At 45.8% G+C, this 15021-nt stretch overlaps 2 protein-coding genes across 3 annotated transcripts in view; both read left to right on the forward strand.

The window, feature by feature from the left end:
• Dcaf5 (DDB1 and CUL4 associated factor 5) overlaps nucleotides 1–9657 on the forward strand; it is a 110303-nt gene extending 100646 nt beyond the window's left edge. For both annotated transcript variants that reach the window (XM_038337353.1, XM_038337354.1), the window contains exons 8-9: nucleotides 384–511; nucleotides 7797–9657. In XM_038337353.1, the coding sequence (XP_038193281.1) occupies nucleotides 384–511; nucleotides 7797–9539 (1871 nt within the window). In that variant the 3' untranslated portion in view covers nucleotides 9540–9657. The remainder of the gene's footprint in view (nucleotides 1–383; nucleotides 512–7796) is intronic.
• A 678-nt stretch (nucleotides 9658–10335) lies between these two features.
• LOC119819257 lies at nucleotides 10336–11652 on the forward strand. Its single transcript, XM_038337356.2, has 2 exons — nucleotides 10336–10698; nucleotides 10736–11652. The coding sequence occupies exons 1-2, from the start codon at nucleotides 10336–10338 to the stop codon at nucleotides 11159–11161; spliced, it is 789 nt and encodes a 262-aa protein (XP_038193284.1). The 3' UTR covers nucleotides 11162–11652.
• The last annotated feature ends 3369 nt before the right edge of the window (nucleotides 11653–15021 follow it).

The following is a 15021-nucleotide window of genomic DNA, read 5'->3' on the forward strand; positions in this document are numbered from 1 at the left end:
TTTGTATGTTCCTGGCTTAGCTGCCTAACTTGTCTCAAACTTTCAGTCTAATTTTGCTCTATTACATTTTCTAAAGTGATTAGAAAATTTGGATTAGAACTTGGAGACCAAAAAAACTTCAAGTTTTAGAGTGGCTTTGGGTCATTACAGTGGAATTGCTGTGGGTGGTCGTGGGCATTGCTTACAAGCTAAATAAAGGCTCTTGGTAAGAGCACATGTGCTGGGAGGTGTTCCGTCCCCCTTTCCATGGCAACTTTATCTGTGAGATTATGCATACTGCTCTCATATAGTTGGTAAAAAAAAATCTCAGCTATTTTAGGTTGTTACGTGTCATTACTGGGGCCTGTTTTATCATGTGATTTTGTTTCCTTCTGTCTTTCCAGGTGGCATTGGCAGAGTGGTCAATGGAGCCTTCATGGTGCTGAAAGGGCATCGGTCCATTGTTAACCAGGTCCGGTTTAACCCCCACACATACATGATCTGCTCTTCTGGTGTAGAAAAGATTATCAAGGTGAGCGCTTTCCCCTTCTGTCCTTTTTAGGGAAATGTTTGTAGTTCATAACTGAAAAAAAACTGGATCAATGAGTAGAGGAATTTATATCTAAATATATGAGCATTTATCAAAATTCTCAGTGAGTGCCAAGCATGGTGGTACATGTCTCTAAGCCTGACACTTAGAGCTGAGGTTAGGAGACTCCCAAGCCCAAAGCCATCTGTGCTCTAGAGCTAGACATTGTCTTTAAGGGAGTGGTGTATCAGTGATTTAAACATAGCATATTAGAAGCTGATATTTTAAAAGTAGGTGGCTCTCCTAGAACTCACTTTGTAGACCAGGCTGACCTTGAACTCAGAGGGATCTGTCTTCCTCTGCCTCCTGAGTGCTGGGATCAAAGGCATGCGCCTCTATGCCCTACTTGTTTGTTTTTTTAAGTAATTTTGTAATGACTTCCTTTCAGAACCATTGTAACATGTTTATTAGTAAATCAATGTACTTAATAAATCTGTATTTTATATGTGTTTATTTTTATCAGAAATGTACATTTGTTTGGGTATGGTGGCACATACCTGTAATCAAGTATAAACGTTTGAAATGTAGAGGCAGGAGGATCAGAAGTTTAAGGGTTATTTTGAGAAGACCAGTATACAGTTCTAGTCTAGATCTGATGGCCGCAAACCAAACTTTCAGGCTCCTGGCCCAATGTCCCCTGACTTCCTTTTGACTTTGAGCTACATCTCCAGATCCACCTTTGGAACTAGTCACAGGCTTTGGGAGCGTGGAGTGTATTCTGCATCTGCTTTGGTGTTGTGCTCTAGTAGCTTCTGATCTTGGCTGGTGAGTGCTGCTCTCCACTCAAGTGGTCTCTCCCATCACCTAGCATGCTCTGTCCCGATCTGGCACAGCTTTAGCTGAGTAGTTGTCAGAATCATGGTTAAGTTGTCTTAGGATGGATTTTAAAATACAAAACCAAAAACCTGCATGTGGTTTTGATTGAGGCAAATTAAATATGAATACTAACCATATCTTCTGAACAAACTCACCTTGGCTAAGGAGTATTTGTGTAGCTACCACAAAGGGAAGCAGCCTAACCTGTTTCCACAGAAGGGGAACCTTTTCAGTCACTCACAGTCTAGGTACTAGCAGTCTTTTTTCATATCTGAGGAAATAAAGGTTGAGGGAAAATGAGAATTCACACACACACACACACACACACACACACACACACACACGTACACGCACTGCCAGTACTAGGAATTATATCAGGGCTTGGCTTTACCACTGAGCTCTGTCTGTCCCTGGCCTGAAAATGAGAAATTCTTTAGGACCTGTGGTAATATGGTAATAAGCAGAGGTTATGCTTCCCACAATAGTTAAAATTCCTTAGTTTTTAAAATGACAAATTAAACCTGAGAAAATTTCCAGAGGAAAAGTAAAAGTGTTTTTATGATGATTTCTCATTATTATTGTTTGAGGATTTCATGCATGCATACAATGTATTTTGATCAAATCTACTCCCTATTCCCTCTCCTATTCTCCTACTCATCCCCTATTCCCCCACCACTATCCCCTCCCAACTTGATGTGCTTTGTGTTTTTTAGCCCACTTAATCCACTTAGTGCTATTGGTGTGTGTATGGGGTTAGGACCTTCTGGGTGTGTGGAGCTCCTGTGTTCGCTATCTCTGAAGAAAAGTGAACTCCTTCCAGCGGTCTTCAGTTGCTAATAGCGCCTCAGCAAGGGGCTTCCATCGTAGAGTTTTTTGTGGTTTGAAATTGCCTGTGTGAGCCCATACGTGAGTTTATATGTGAGCTCTATGGTCACCGCAGCTGTCCTGCTGTATCCAGAAAATGGTTTTGTTGTAGCCAGCCACCATCTGCAGTGGGAGGAGAGAATGTAGATGCACCATCTTGGATGGAATACTCTGCAGTCCCTTATGTTTGCAGATGTTGACATTTAAGTTACAGATTACTGTTGGAGTCATGTGGCTAATGTGTGGAAAGCCAGGCTGGAGCCCTTACCCCACTCCATTCACCATGCTAGCGGGAAGAGACTGGACGGCTAACTGCACCATCTCAGTTGTCCTTCACTTGGACAGTCGCTGAAATAGTCCTGCTCCTCACATTACTTCCCCCTCTCATTTGGCCTATGATTAATAGGTTGGCACTGTAACATGCCCTTTCTAGGCCCGTTGACGTCATTCTCTTCAGAGAGCTCTCCACTTGGGCATCTCCTTTAGAAGAGAAATTCCTGTTTGGCATGTGCTCAGATGCTTCTGTGCTGAGTCTCCCCAGATATTGTTTAGTCAACTGAAGTCTTAACTCTAAAGGTCATAGGTTGGAAACTGGCCAAGTTCTCAAGAAAGAGGAGAAAATGTTTGCTCTGTGAGGTTATCCAGACTGAGCTGTGGAACTCACTGCTCTCAGGTTCCCATAGGAACGGAGAGGCACAGTTGGCCATTTAAAACCTTAAGTGTGCACAGTGAGAGAGAAACACAAGGGGGTTCTCAGCGTCGGTTTCTCACAGATGTTTTCCCATTTGCTGTCTGGCTGGAAATAGAATGAAAAGCATTACAGGTTGGGTTTGGTGATACATACTCAAGAGGCTGAGGCAGGAAGATAGCATGTTCACAGGTTATTCTGAGCTACACAGTGTGGCTTTTGTCTCAAAAAAAGAAAAAGAAAAAAGAAACTCAGGAGAGGCAGAGGGGAGAATAAGGTTGAAAGTAGTACTAGCCCTTCTCTCTGTTAGGATTACTGCCCTTGCATGAACGTACGTCCTCCTGAAAGGCCCCTAATTCACAGCGGTCTGTGTGTCTCCTAGTTGTAATTGAGGGTGTGGCACACCTTTGCCTTGGGATTTACGGGCCTGACAGTTGCTGTTTAATGAAATGTCACTTTGCTGCTTGCATTGGCTCCAGGAGCATCATCCACCATGAAATCTGATTTTCTCTGTCTACTCTGCTCCCTGTCTGCAATCCTTTCCTGCCATCTTTTCTACTTGGAAAAGAGCCCTCTTTGACAGAGCCAGCCTCTTCACACCCAGAAAAGGTCCTCTGTGTGCCTGAATGCCCACACTTAGCAAAAGAAGGGGTTTGTTTTATAGCTAAGTGGGGAGGGTTCTTTTTTCCCCACTCAAAGCTCTTTATTATGATATAGCTACTGTGTGCTGTTCATGGTAGGCCCTATAGGAAACATAAAGATAAGGGTCACACAAGTCCCCTAGGAATTGATGACCCAGGGGAGAGAAATAAAGATAAGGGGTTCCCAAGAAATGGAGACAAAACACTGGAGAGGGGAATTTTTCTCACTTGGGATAATCTCAATAGAGGTTACTGTTTGCGCCATCTTTGCAGCCCTTACAGTTTAAAGGCTGAAGACACGAATCCAGTGCCGGGTCCATACGCTGGAAGGAAAGACCAGCTCCTGCACTGCAGATTGTCTTCTGACCTCGGTACATGCACTGGATCCACACTTACACACAAACCTGTGATAAATAAATGTGGGCGGGGAAGCAAGTCTTGTTGGATTAAAAAGTATTCGTTTACCAATGCTCTGTGCCAGGCATTGTGCTTATAAAGAAATGTTCAGAAATAGGAAAGCATATGACTGTTGAAAAAGTGATCTTGGGTAGCCAAAGTCAGAGGACAAGGAGAGGACTAGTACCATTCTGGAGGGCCCTAGAAGGTCCTGGCAGCCACATTGCAGTGTCTGCAAGCCCCACATAACAGATAGGATCTTAACCTATGTACAGGTGATCATGGGTTCAGTAGATGGTCAAATTCAAAGGACTTACACAGAGAAGAGGACTTAGAGCAGCTACTTCAGCACATCCCAGTCACTCAGCTCAAACATTTGGTATTCCGTAAGAATTGAATTTTATCCTTTTTTGCAGCAGCTTGAGAAAACTGTGCATGTCAAGAAAGCTACTCAGACCTCAAAGAGGCACATCTAACCACATTTAATAAGTAACAGGGTCTCCTCCCCCTCTCAGATTGTCATTTATTAAGAGATATTTGCAGTATAGATTTAAGTACAGTCGCTAAGGGCCAGAGCAGGTGCTTACAATGACCACACACCGAAGATGCAGGTTTCCCAAATAAATCTAGCAAGTTGTTTTTCCCATGATTTGCTTTTTAAAAAAATTATATGTATGAATGTTTTGTCTGCATGTATGTATGTATGTATACCACATACACAGATGCCCGTGGAGTCTGGAGTGCATCAGATGCACCTGGAATTGGAGTTACAGGTGGTTGTGAACTGCCATCTGGGTGTTGGGAACTGAACCTGGGTTTCTTTGGAAGAACAGCCAGTGTTCTTTAACCACTGAGCCATCTCTCCAGCCCCAGCATTGCTTTACTTTTGAATTGTTGACTTTGAGGTAAAGAAATGGATAGTTTCATAAATGATTGAAATGGTTCTGAACCAGGATAATAGGGAGTCAGTAATTCTGATGTCCAGCTAAAGCATTTTGGTCTTAAAGTTTTCTGGTTGTGGGATTCGGCCACCAAATTAAAGAGAGGGCAGCACGCTGATTAGTGCTTGACCGTAGCTTACGTCATTTCACCACTCAGGTCTGTGGCTGGGAAATGGAGGCTTTCCAGGGTAAGACATTTGCTTAGGACTGTGGGCAATGGTGAGACTTGGGCTTCTGCTGCTCTGCGCTGCTCTCAAGCACACACTGACTTCCAGGAGGGCGTTTTGTTCCGCTCTGAATCTTAGGACCACGCTAGGACCCATCTAATTCACTGTTGGGATGAAGGAGCCAGGCCTAGGAGTCCCCTCTCCAAGTCTCCTGCCTTTTGATCCACTCTTGTTCCATTGCCCAAGCTTCAGAAGTACACAGTGCAGCTCAATTTGTCACATTCCAGAGCCCAAATAAAACTGACCTTTAATGCTGTGATTTTCATTCCTGAAGAGAAAATATGGGGGCTGGGATATCAGAACTTTAAAGCCGACTTGTCAGAGGGCTTGAGAGATGGCTTAGTGGTTGAGAACACTTGCTGTTCTTGTAGAGGACCTGGATTCAATTTCCAGCACCCACATGGTAGCCCCTGACTGTCTATAACTCCAGTTTCAGAGAATCTAACTACCTCTTCTGGCTCCAAGGCAGACAAAACACCCATATATATAAAATAAAATTTTAATTGTAACAAGCGGCTTGTGAAGCAGTTAGACCATTTCTGTTAGCAGTCTGGAGTTCTATGAAGGAGATTTGTTTTCATATTAGGGAAGATAGCAAATAATGTTTTGTCGTTTTTAAACTGAGAAAATGAATCACTTGCCCAGAATTAAGAATGATACCCAACAAGCATCCTAACCTTTTGAACCCTTCAGCTCGCTTCCTAGGACACCAAACTCTGAGTTCTCAGAAATCTGTTGGCAGACATATCTATCTGTATGTAGCTTGAGCCTTGTGCTGCCTAGGTGTTTTCCAAGCATTGGCTGTCACAAAGAATTTGAATGTCCCTCAGAGAAGATCTTTGTTTTCTGCTTCTTGCTTTATGCTTATTATATGCTTGCGTTTACTAACCCTGCCTCACCTCTACTGATCCTTTGAGTCACAGTCTCTGGGGTCAGAGTCAGCCTGTTCTGGAGGTATCTCTTAGGCACACCAAAGTTTAAGAATCACTGCTTCCAAGTTCCTGAGTGGGAGTTTGAAGTTAGGACAGGACACTTGAATTGTAGACGGGAAACAAGATTAAGGAGAACACATCTGGGCTGGGGAGGCTGAGAAGTAGCTGGCCCTGTGAACTGAAAGGAGCCTCTTGTGAACTGGAAATCTAAAGAGACCACCTCTCAGGGATCGGTAGGCCTTGGGACATTTCCAGAGGTGAATTTTTTCTTCCTGAGCTTTGGGGAAGCGAATGGAGGAAGTTGGGAGACACTGTTCTCTTGAGTAAGATGCCATTTAAAGATAAAAAACATCAACTTGTCAGGCAAGAAAATGACTGGAATGCCTGCCGAGAGAGATGCCATGGCTGTGGGCTGGTGTAACTGAATTTTTCTGCACTGCTCAGGGGACCAGCAGAGGTCAGGTTAAGTTAATTGCTCTTGTTTACAGTGACAACTTAATTACCTTGAACTTGATTTTGCTTAACTTAACACAATGGTAAAACTCAGTTTTTGAGTCAAAAATACCTGAGTTAAAAACTCTAGTTTTACTAGATAGTGGTGGCATATGCCTTTAATCCTAGCACGCAGGAGGCAGAGGCAGGCAGATCTCTGAGTTTGAGACTAGCCTGATCTCCAGAGCGAGTGCCAGGATATCTAAGGCTGTACAGAGAAACCCTGTCTCAAAAGAACAAAAACGGAAAACAACCTCTGGTTTTGCTTCTTTGTAGCTATGGGTGTAGTCCTGGACAACCTGGTAAGGGTGGGGATGCAGTCACCCCTCCAGGGACAGTGTGCCTTGCCTTTTCCTGCTAAGCAGGCAAGCGACACCCTGGTTAAGAGAATCCTGTTTCCCGGGTAACCGATGCTTGCATGTCTGAGAGAAGGAAATGCAGTGGAGGCAGTTGTCTGTTCTTATCAAGCCCCAGTGAGTAATTCTCATTGGTTAAAATTAGAATATTACTGTTTTAAAGAAGTGGAACGATGGACTGAAGTCGTTTTAGGGTGTTTACTTTTTAGACAAGGTCTTACCATGTAGCCCTGGCAGGCCTGGAACTTAATTGTATAGACCAGATTGGCCTTGAATTCACAGAGATCTGTCTGCCTCTGCCTCCCAAGTACACCACCGTGCCTGGCAAGGCATATTTTTAAATCTACTACCTAATATTCAAAGCATCTTCCACCCCTACTTTTAGATTAAGGTTATAATCCTATGTACTGACAGAAAACATAAGAGGAGAGAGACAATATGTGGGTATCCTCCACCTAAAGACATCCTTAGGTCTCTGAATACTATGTCTAGTTCTATGCTCTAAACAGCTTTTGCCTACTCCTAAAAGCCTCGGTTTTGATATACATTTATTTTATAAGAGTCACTTTACCAAATAAAGAGCTTTTGTTTTGAGTAGGGGTTAGTGGCTATTTGTTTTGTTTTGTTTTGTTTTTAGACAAATTCTGGCTATGTATCAGTTGATGAGGCCTTGTGATCCCCCTGTCTCAGCCTCCCAAGCACTGGTATTACAGAAGTGTGCCATTGCACCTGGAAAGAAAATATTTTTAAAGTTGTTTGGTGACTTAATATGACAGCGTCTGGGAGAAGCTCAGCTTTAGTGGTCTTTATCATGGCCAGCTATAGAACATTTCCCATTCAATCCTGGTTGCCTTTGTTTTTCGTCTTCTGTGTAGATCTGGAGTCCATACAAGCAGCCAGGATGTACAGGAGACCTCGACGGTCGGATTGAAGATGATTCCCGCTGCCTCTACACCCATGAAGAGTATATCAGCCTTGTACTGAACAGCGGAAGTGGCCTGTCCCACGACTATGCTAACCAGTCGGTCCAGGAAGACCCCCGGATGATGGCTTTCTTTGACTCTTTGGTGCGCCGCGAGATCGAGGGCTGGAGTTCCGACTCAGACAGTGACCTCAGCGAGAGCACCATCCTTCAGCTGCACGCAGGGGTCAGTGAGCGCTCGGGCTACACTGACTCAGAGTCCTCAGCCTCACTGCCCCGTTCCCCACCTCCCACAGTAGACGAGTCTGCCGACAATGCCTTCCACCTGGGACCCCTGCGAGTCACCTCCACAAATGCCGTGGTGTCAACCCCAGCAACGCCAACGTGTGAGGATGCGGCATCTCGCCAGCAGCGCCTATCTGCTCTGCGTCGCTACCAGGACAAGCGCCTCCTGGCCCTGTCCAATGAGTCTGATTCTGAAGAGAATGCCTGTGAGGCTGAACTGGACACAGATCTCTTCCCTCGGCCGAGGTCGCCCAGCCCCGAGGATGGATCCAGCAGCTCCAGCAGCTCCAGTAGCTCGGAGGAAGAAGAGGAACTGAACCAACGCCGATCCACCACTCGGCAGCGAAACGCCATGCGGAGGCGGCATAAAACAGCCCGGGAAGAGCGGCCCAACGCTCCAGTCAAGCCCACCAACACCTACATTGGAGAGGACAATTATGACTACCCCCAGATCAAGGTGGATGACCTCTCCTCCTCCCCAAACTCCTCCCCTGAGCGGAGTACTTCCAATCTGGATATCCAGCCAAGCCGGACCCCACCAACTGCCAATATGGAATCAGTAGAGCGAAAGATTTATAAAGCTTACAAGTGGCTCCGCTACTCCTACATCTCTTACTCGAATAACAAAGATGGAGAAACTTCCTTAGTGGCAGAGGAGGCAGATGAAGGGAGAGCAGGAACCAGCCCCAGAGACAACCCAACCCCTTCTTCCAGTAAGGAAGCCTGCCCAACCCAGAGAGACCAGGACCTGCCCCCTGAAGGCTGCAGCAAAGATGCTTGTAAAGAAGGGACTTCCGCCAGGAATCCCAGCGGTGGCACAAGCCACGAGCAGAGCAGCCATCCTTGGGCAGAGGTGCCAGAGGGCACCTCTCAGGACACTAGCAGTAACAGCCCTCTAGAACACTCTTTTGAAACCAAGAAGCTCAATGGAAAGGCCCTGAGCAGCCGGACTGAGGAGCCACCCTCTCCTGTCCCCAAAGCATCTGGTTCCACTCTGAACAGTGCGTCTGGCAACTGTCCCAGGACCCAGTCTGATGATAGTGAGGAAAGGAGCCTTGAAACCCTCTGTGCCAACCACAACAATGGACGCTTGCACCCCCGACCCCCTCACCCCCACAACAATGGGCAGAACTCTGGGGAGCTGGAGACAGTGGTCTACTCTTCTCCAGGACACCCAGACACTGACCATGATAACCCATCCCTGGCAGGGACACTTCTACATAAAGATTGTTGTGGGTCTGAAATGGCCTGTGAGACCCCCAGTGCTGGAATGAGAGAAGACCCCACTGACCCCTCAGCCATGGACAGCAGCAAGGGTGTTCATGACCACAGTGGCCTCAAAAGGCATCGAATTGAATTGGAAGACACAGATTCAGAGAATTCCTCTTCAGAGAAGAAATTAAAAACATGATAAAAACAAAGGGAAAACAAAAAGCTACAAAAAGTAGCCTTGCAAAATAATTTTTTCTTGTTTAGTGAACACAGAGGAAAGGAAAAAGTATTAAAGGCACATAAAACCGGGGCCTGAACTGTGTCTGCTGCTGCTCCTTCTGTTCACCACTCTCCAGTGGGTCGGAATGTCTAGCTGGCACTGTCTTTGTGCTCTGCTGAGGGGGGGAACCTCCCAGTGGCTCTTCTCTAGTGAGATGCGAGCATAGCATTCCTCTGAGCCCTGTGACAGTGGTCCTGTCTTGGGACATTCGGCTTGTTGTGTGTATGTACCCACTGGCACATGTGGGCTTCTTGTCTTATGAGGCCTTTCTTTTAACTGTCCGTCAGCAAAGCCCTGTGGGTCTGTAGCTTTTGCCATTTCGCCTGTTCATTGTTCACATGACATAGGTGTTCTGGTCTTAATGAAGAGTGTCGTCTAGATCACATAGTGCTGCAGTGAGTTGCAGATTTACGCTAGCAGAAAGGAGAGGTCTGCCTTCAGCCCATTGGCTGAGCTGAAGAGGAAAACATGGCTCCTCTTTAAATGTCCCATGTTTTCTCCAGCTAACACATCATTGAGCGTTTACTGTGACTCTTAAGTGGAACATTGTTCCTGCTAAGAAGAGGTTGACACTTGAGCTCAGATCCTGCTGGTGTCGCTGTTTGCAGAAGGGGCAGAGTTACACTCTGTGCTGTGAGACCCCAGTAGCTAGTGAACCACACATTTCACCACTTAGTGCTGGCTCCTAAGAAGCACCCGAGGCCAGCAGGTGCTAATGGAGCCCAGGCATCCTGAAAGAAGAAAGGACCCCTCAGGAGAGCTTTTTACCCAAACTAATAAACTGACTGGTAGAGGAATACTAATGAGTTGTAGTGAAGAGCGGAATGGGGTACTGTATCCAGTGCCAGTCCATCAGGCAGAATGCGGTACTGTATCCAGTGCCAGTCCGTCAGGCAGAATGCGGTACTGTATCCAGTGCCAGTCCGTCAGGCAGAATGCGGTACTGTATCCAGTGCCAGTCCGTCAGGCAGAATGCGGTACTGTATCCAGTGCCAGTCCGTCAGGCAGAATGCGGTACTGTATCCGGTGCCAGTCCGTCAGGCAGAATGCGGTACTGTATCCAGTGCCAGTCCGTCAGGCAGAATGCGGTACTGTATCCAGTGCCAGTCCGTCAGGCAGAATGTGGTACTGTATCCAGTGCCAGTCCGTCAGGCAGAATTGGCAGGCCTGCCACTCTCCCTCAGGCTTGGAGTTGTCAGAGTCTGGGTTCCACCTCTTTGCAGAGTAGTTGGCATCTGTTAGGAGGCAGGGAGTGTCGAGAAACAACTCTCTCTGGTCAGTGTCCTGGCTCCCTGAAAACATTTTGTTGTGTTGAAGTAGGTAGCAGTGGAGAGAAGAAAATACCAACTTTTCAGTGTATAGTGGTGTTGGTAGTCCCTGAATTGTCAATGAAGGGTTGTGAAAGACAGGAAGACCTAAGGATGCCCAGATGTCCTGTTGGTGTAGATGTTGAAGCAGGAGGAAGAGAGAACAGTGGAACTTTGCATACAGAGGTGCTAGACAGCTGGAGCCTGGCTGGAGCTGGCCTAGGGAGGACTTAGCACAAGGCATCTCTGGCCTCACTGGTGCAGCGTTCCTTTCAGAGGAGGACCTGACCTGCTGGGATAGAGCCGAGTGAAGACCACCTGCCGAAGCTGAAGGATGGACGACGTTCAGTGCCGGGAGCCAGGGTTCTTATGAAAGGAAGGCGGTTGGTAAGAGCCAGGAGGATAAACCCCGTTTTACTGAGCTTTGCAGAAGGGAGATGTGCTTAGTGTCTGGTGATGTGACTGAGGTATGAAAGCACGGTTTGGGAAGGAGAGGAAGGCTTTTGAGTAGTGTGGGGTGCATACAGTCAGCAGCTGGACTCTTCCTGGGGAGTGGGACAGCGATTCTGTAACCAACGTTAGAATTACTTTAGATTTGTAATTAAAATGGTTCTATGATTTATCTTTTGACTATCCATAGATAATTGTAAATTCTGGTTTTATAAGCCCAAGTCATTTTACATTTGCTTTTCCAAAATTATTAAATTGGAATTTTTAATCCTTTATATACAAAAGAGTTATAACCACTCAGTGTGTGTCTCTCCTCCCCTTAGTCAGCATGCCTTGTTCTTGTATTCCATTTTACCTTAATCTAATCAGATAGATCCACACTCCATATTCCTCCTGGATGAAAAAAGAAAGCAAAATTAGCTATTGATAGTTTCTAAGTGCCAAGGGTGGTCTTTCATGTAAAAGCAGTCTCTCATTTGGGGACAAACCATTCAAAAGTCAGAATTCACTTAGTCCATAGTGTAGACTCCGAGAAAGGTCACCCTTTGAGGAATGTGCTCCATCCTTAGGAGGTATTTCCTGCACCATAGGTAGGTTCGGGTTGTCAAGAGATGGGTCCTGCAGTAACCACCAGAGTAAGAGAAAGAGAAAGCTTCTGTTAGCCACTCCACACTCATTTCCAGTGATCCTGTATTGTATGGTCCTGTTACTAGGAGCCTGGATGGGAATCACTTCTAAGATCCCTTTGCTGGGACCACTGTAGAATCCAGGCCTCCCATGTTGAAGACTTATTCAGTCCCCAAATTCTTCCTTGATGGGTGTTTTTCCTAGCAGGAGAGGGCACTGATCAGGCTAAGAACTCCTGGAAGTGCCTCTTAAGGATTTTTTTCCTGCATCCTGTACATAATGTTTTAAGCAGTAGGTCCAGGTACGTGAAACTGTTTCTCTTCCCTTTATTTCCCACCTGGCTTTGTAAATGATTCTCAACTGATAAATGAGTTCATTGAGTCGTTGGCTTGAGGCAAAAGAAGTTTGCAATTGTGCTGATTTAATAGGAGTCTCGTGTTGTCTGTCAAGGTGCCTTCCTCTGCTGAAGCCTTACCTCCTCAAAGCCCTGCCTCTTCTCACCCAGCAACGCTGACTCTTCTCTGTGTATATGCAAATAAACCTATTAATCACTTCTCCCCGGCTTCCTCCTCTCTTCCTGGGAAGACTCGGTTGCTTAGACACCCTCTTCCTTTATTTCTTTGCTGTTTTAATTTCTGCCCTGTTAGAAACTTGAATTAGAGTCACACTGACGACTAGAAGACAAATCCCATCTCTTAACAGTAGTCATGCCACTTCTAGATATTGGGGCAGAGGTCACATCTGACAGTAAAAGGAAGGGAGGTGCTGTGTCCACTTGGTGAGGACGGTGAGCTCCCGGAACTGGCGGTTCACACTGCAGTGAAGTAGCCCGGCCGCCCCTTCCCCAGGGGATGCTTTTCGTGACTTCTTAGGTACATTGCAAACTTGTCTCTTTAAAAAGAGAACAGAGTGAAAAACAGGAAAACATGTATTCTATAAAGCTGTAGGAGTCTGTGTTTAACTGAAACATTCTTGCCAACCAAGATACTTATCAGGAAAACACTCCAAAGGAAGCCTGTTCTTTCCTTACAGCCTGAGTACAACTGTGTGGTGCACTGGAGTAGGGGCTGGAGGTGTCACCAAGGTGTGCAGTGATACTCCTGAGTCCTGGACTTGTCCCTAGTGACAGGATAATGGCTTTATTTTTTGTTGGTTGATTTAATGGGGGGAGGTAGTTTGGGTGTTGAGTTTTTATTTATTGTGTTTTACTTCAAAAAAAAAATCAAGGCTGGCAGTAGTGGCGCACACCTTTAATCCCAGCACTCAGGAGGCATAGGCAGGCGGATCTCTGTGAGTTCGAGGCCAGCCTGGTCTACAAGAGCTAGTTCCAGGACAGGCTTTAAAACTTCAGCGAAACCCTGTCTCAAAAAAAAAAAAAAAAAAATCACAGTCTCATAGTAAAGCCCAGGCTAGTTTCAAACTGTGGCAGTTCTCCTGCCTCAGCCGCCTGAGTTCTAAGTTCCAAATACAAACCACCATTCCCTGCTTGTGCTGTTTTTAGGACAGGGTTTCACTAGCCAGTCTATACTCCTGCTTAGAGCAGGATTACAGATGGATATACATACACCCCATCGCACCCAGCTCTAGGTCTTCAGCAAGCTGCATGACTCCACCAGAGGTGGGGTTGTTCCAGGCAGAATGTTCATTTGTCCTTGAGCATTCTTACTAGAATGAAATAACATGAGTTTGAATAAACAAAGTAACTTTGATTGTCTTTTAAGATCCAGTACGTCTAACAGTATAATGAAAATCTGCCCCATCTGGACTCTAGTTGTATTTCATTGCTAGTTGGTAAGATGCTTCATGGGATTGAAACTTAGAGGCAGATATGATCAGGGAATAGGCCTGTGCAGTATGCAAGCAGGAGGAGTCGGTTCTGTTCACAATATGTAGAAAGGTTCTGTGGAGTGTATCCTACTGTGAGGAAGTAGGTTATCTAGCATTTCAAATGGCCTAAGTTGGGAAATGACTCCTTTCTGAGCTCATGGGCTATTCCAGCAGAACTTTATCTGCCTGTCACTACTCCACCAAAGCTAGGCAAAGACACACACTAAGATACCCAGATGTCTACAAGAGTACTTGGACAGGAGAAAAGTTGTATTGTCTACGGAAGTTGAAATCTGGGGGTTTAGAAGACTTGAAAGACTGCAGTGGAAGAAAAGGAACCTTAAGTAGGATCAACAGCTTTCTGGATCCATATAGCTCCCATTCAATATACTAGTTAGGGGAGCAGGCCCAATGGTATTGTACTTGCCTGCTATGCCTCAAACTCTGGACTTGATATCCATGGCTGAAAAATAGAACAAGCACAAACCAAAACCCTCAGGTATAATCCCAGATTTATCATTGAAGTCAGTGGAAATGTAGAAAAATTCTCCTAGGATCCATAAATACTATGACAAGAAGAGGGGGGAGAATGTGATAACCAGAGCACCAGCACAGTCACACATGGTGAGTGTGGTGGTGACGATAGGGTCTCACACAGTAGCGCACTTCTGTTTGACTGCTCCAGACTGGCTAGTGACTATTGAAGGCTTGCACCTACCTTTTTGTTTCACTTGCCCTTATTAAGATTTATTTTTATTTAATTATGTATGTGGGTGTGTGAGTGTATGCATGTAATTGCAGGTGCCCACTAAGGCAGAGGCATCGGATCTCCCTAGAATCTGAGTTTACAGGTAATTGTGAGCCACCTGATGTGAGTGCTGGAAGCCAAACTTGGGTCCTCTGCTAGATGAGTATTCACTCTTACCTGCCTGAGCCATCTCTCTAACCCCACCTTATCCTCCCAGTGTGTCCCAACATTTCTAGGTGCTCCAAGACCCCACCTGAAATAACTCCAGCCAATTTCCTTTCTTCCTAAGAGACCTGTGAGCAGAAAGAGCACTGAGCTCACACAAGAAGTGCATCCTACATTGGTTCTGAGTGAAGAACATGAGTCAGGCAACTCCCCATACTCCTGGGAATGGTCAGATAGGTGCCTCAACCCTGAAATGTGACTCCTCCTATCCCAGAGC

Source organism: Arvicola amphibius, chromosome 7 (genome assembly GCF_903992535.2).
Source record: "Arvicola amphibius chromosome 7, mArvAmp1.2, whole genome shotgun sequence".
NCBI classification, from domain to species: domain Eukaryota; kingdom Metazoa; phylum Chordata; class Mammalia; order Rodentia; family Cricetidae; genus Arvicola; species Arvicola amphibius.

Bases quoted from the DNA above. Each gene is read 5' to 3' on its own strand.
- LOC119819257 (XM_038337356.2), top strand. From the start codon at position 10,336: ATGGAGCCCAGGCATCCTGAAAGAAGAAAGGACCCCTCAGGAGAGCTT. The intron at 10,699-10,735 runs GCAGAATGCGGT...CCAGTCCGTCAG, and splicing joins ATCCAGTGCCAGTCCGTCAG to GCAGAATGTGGTACTGTATC.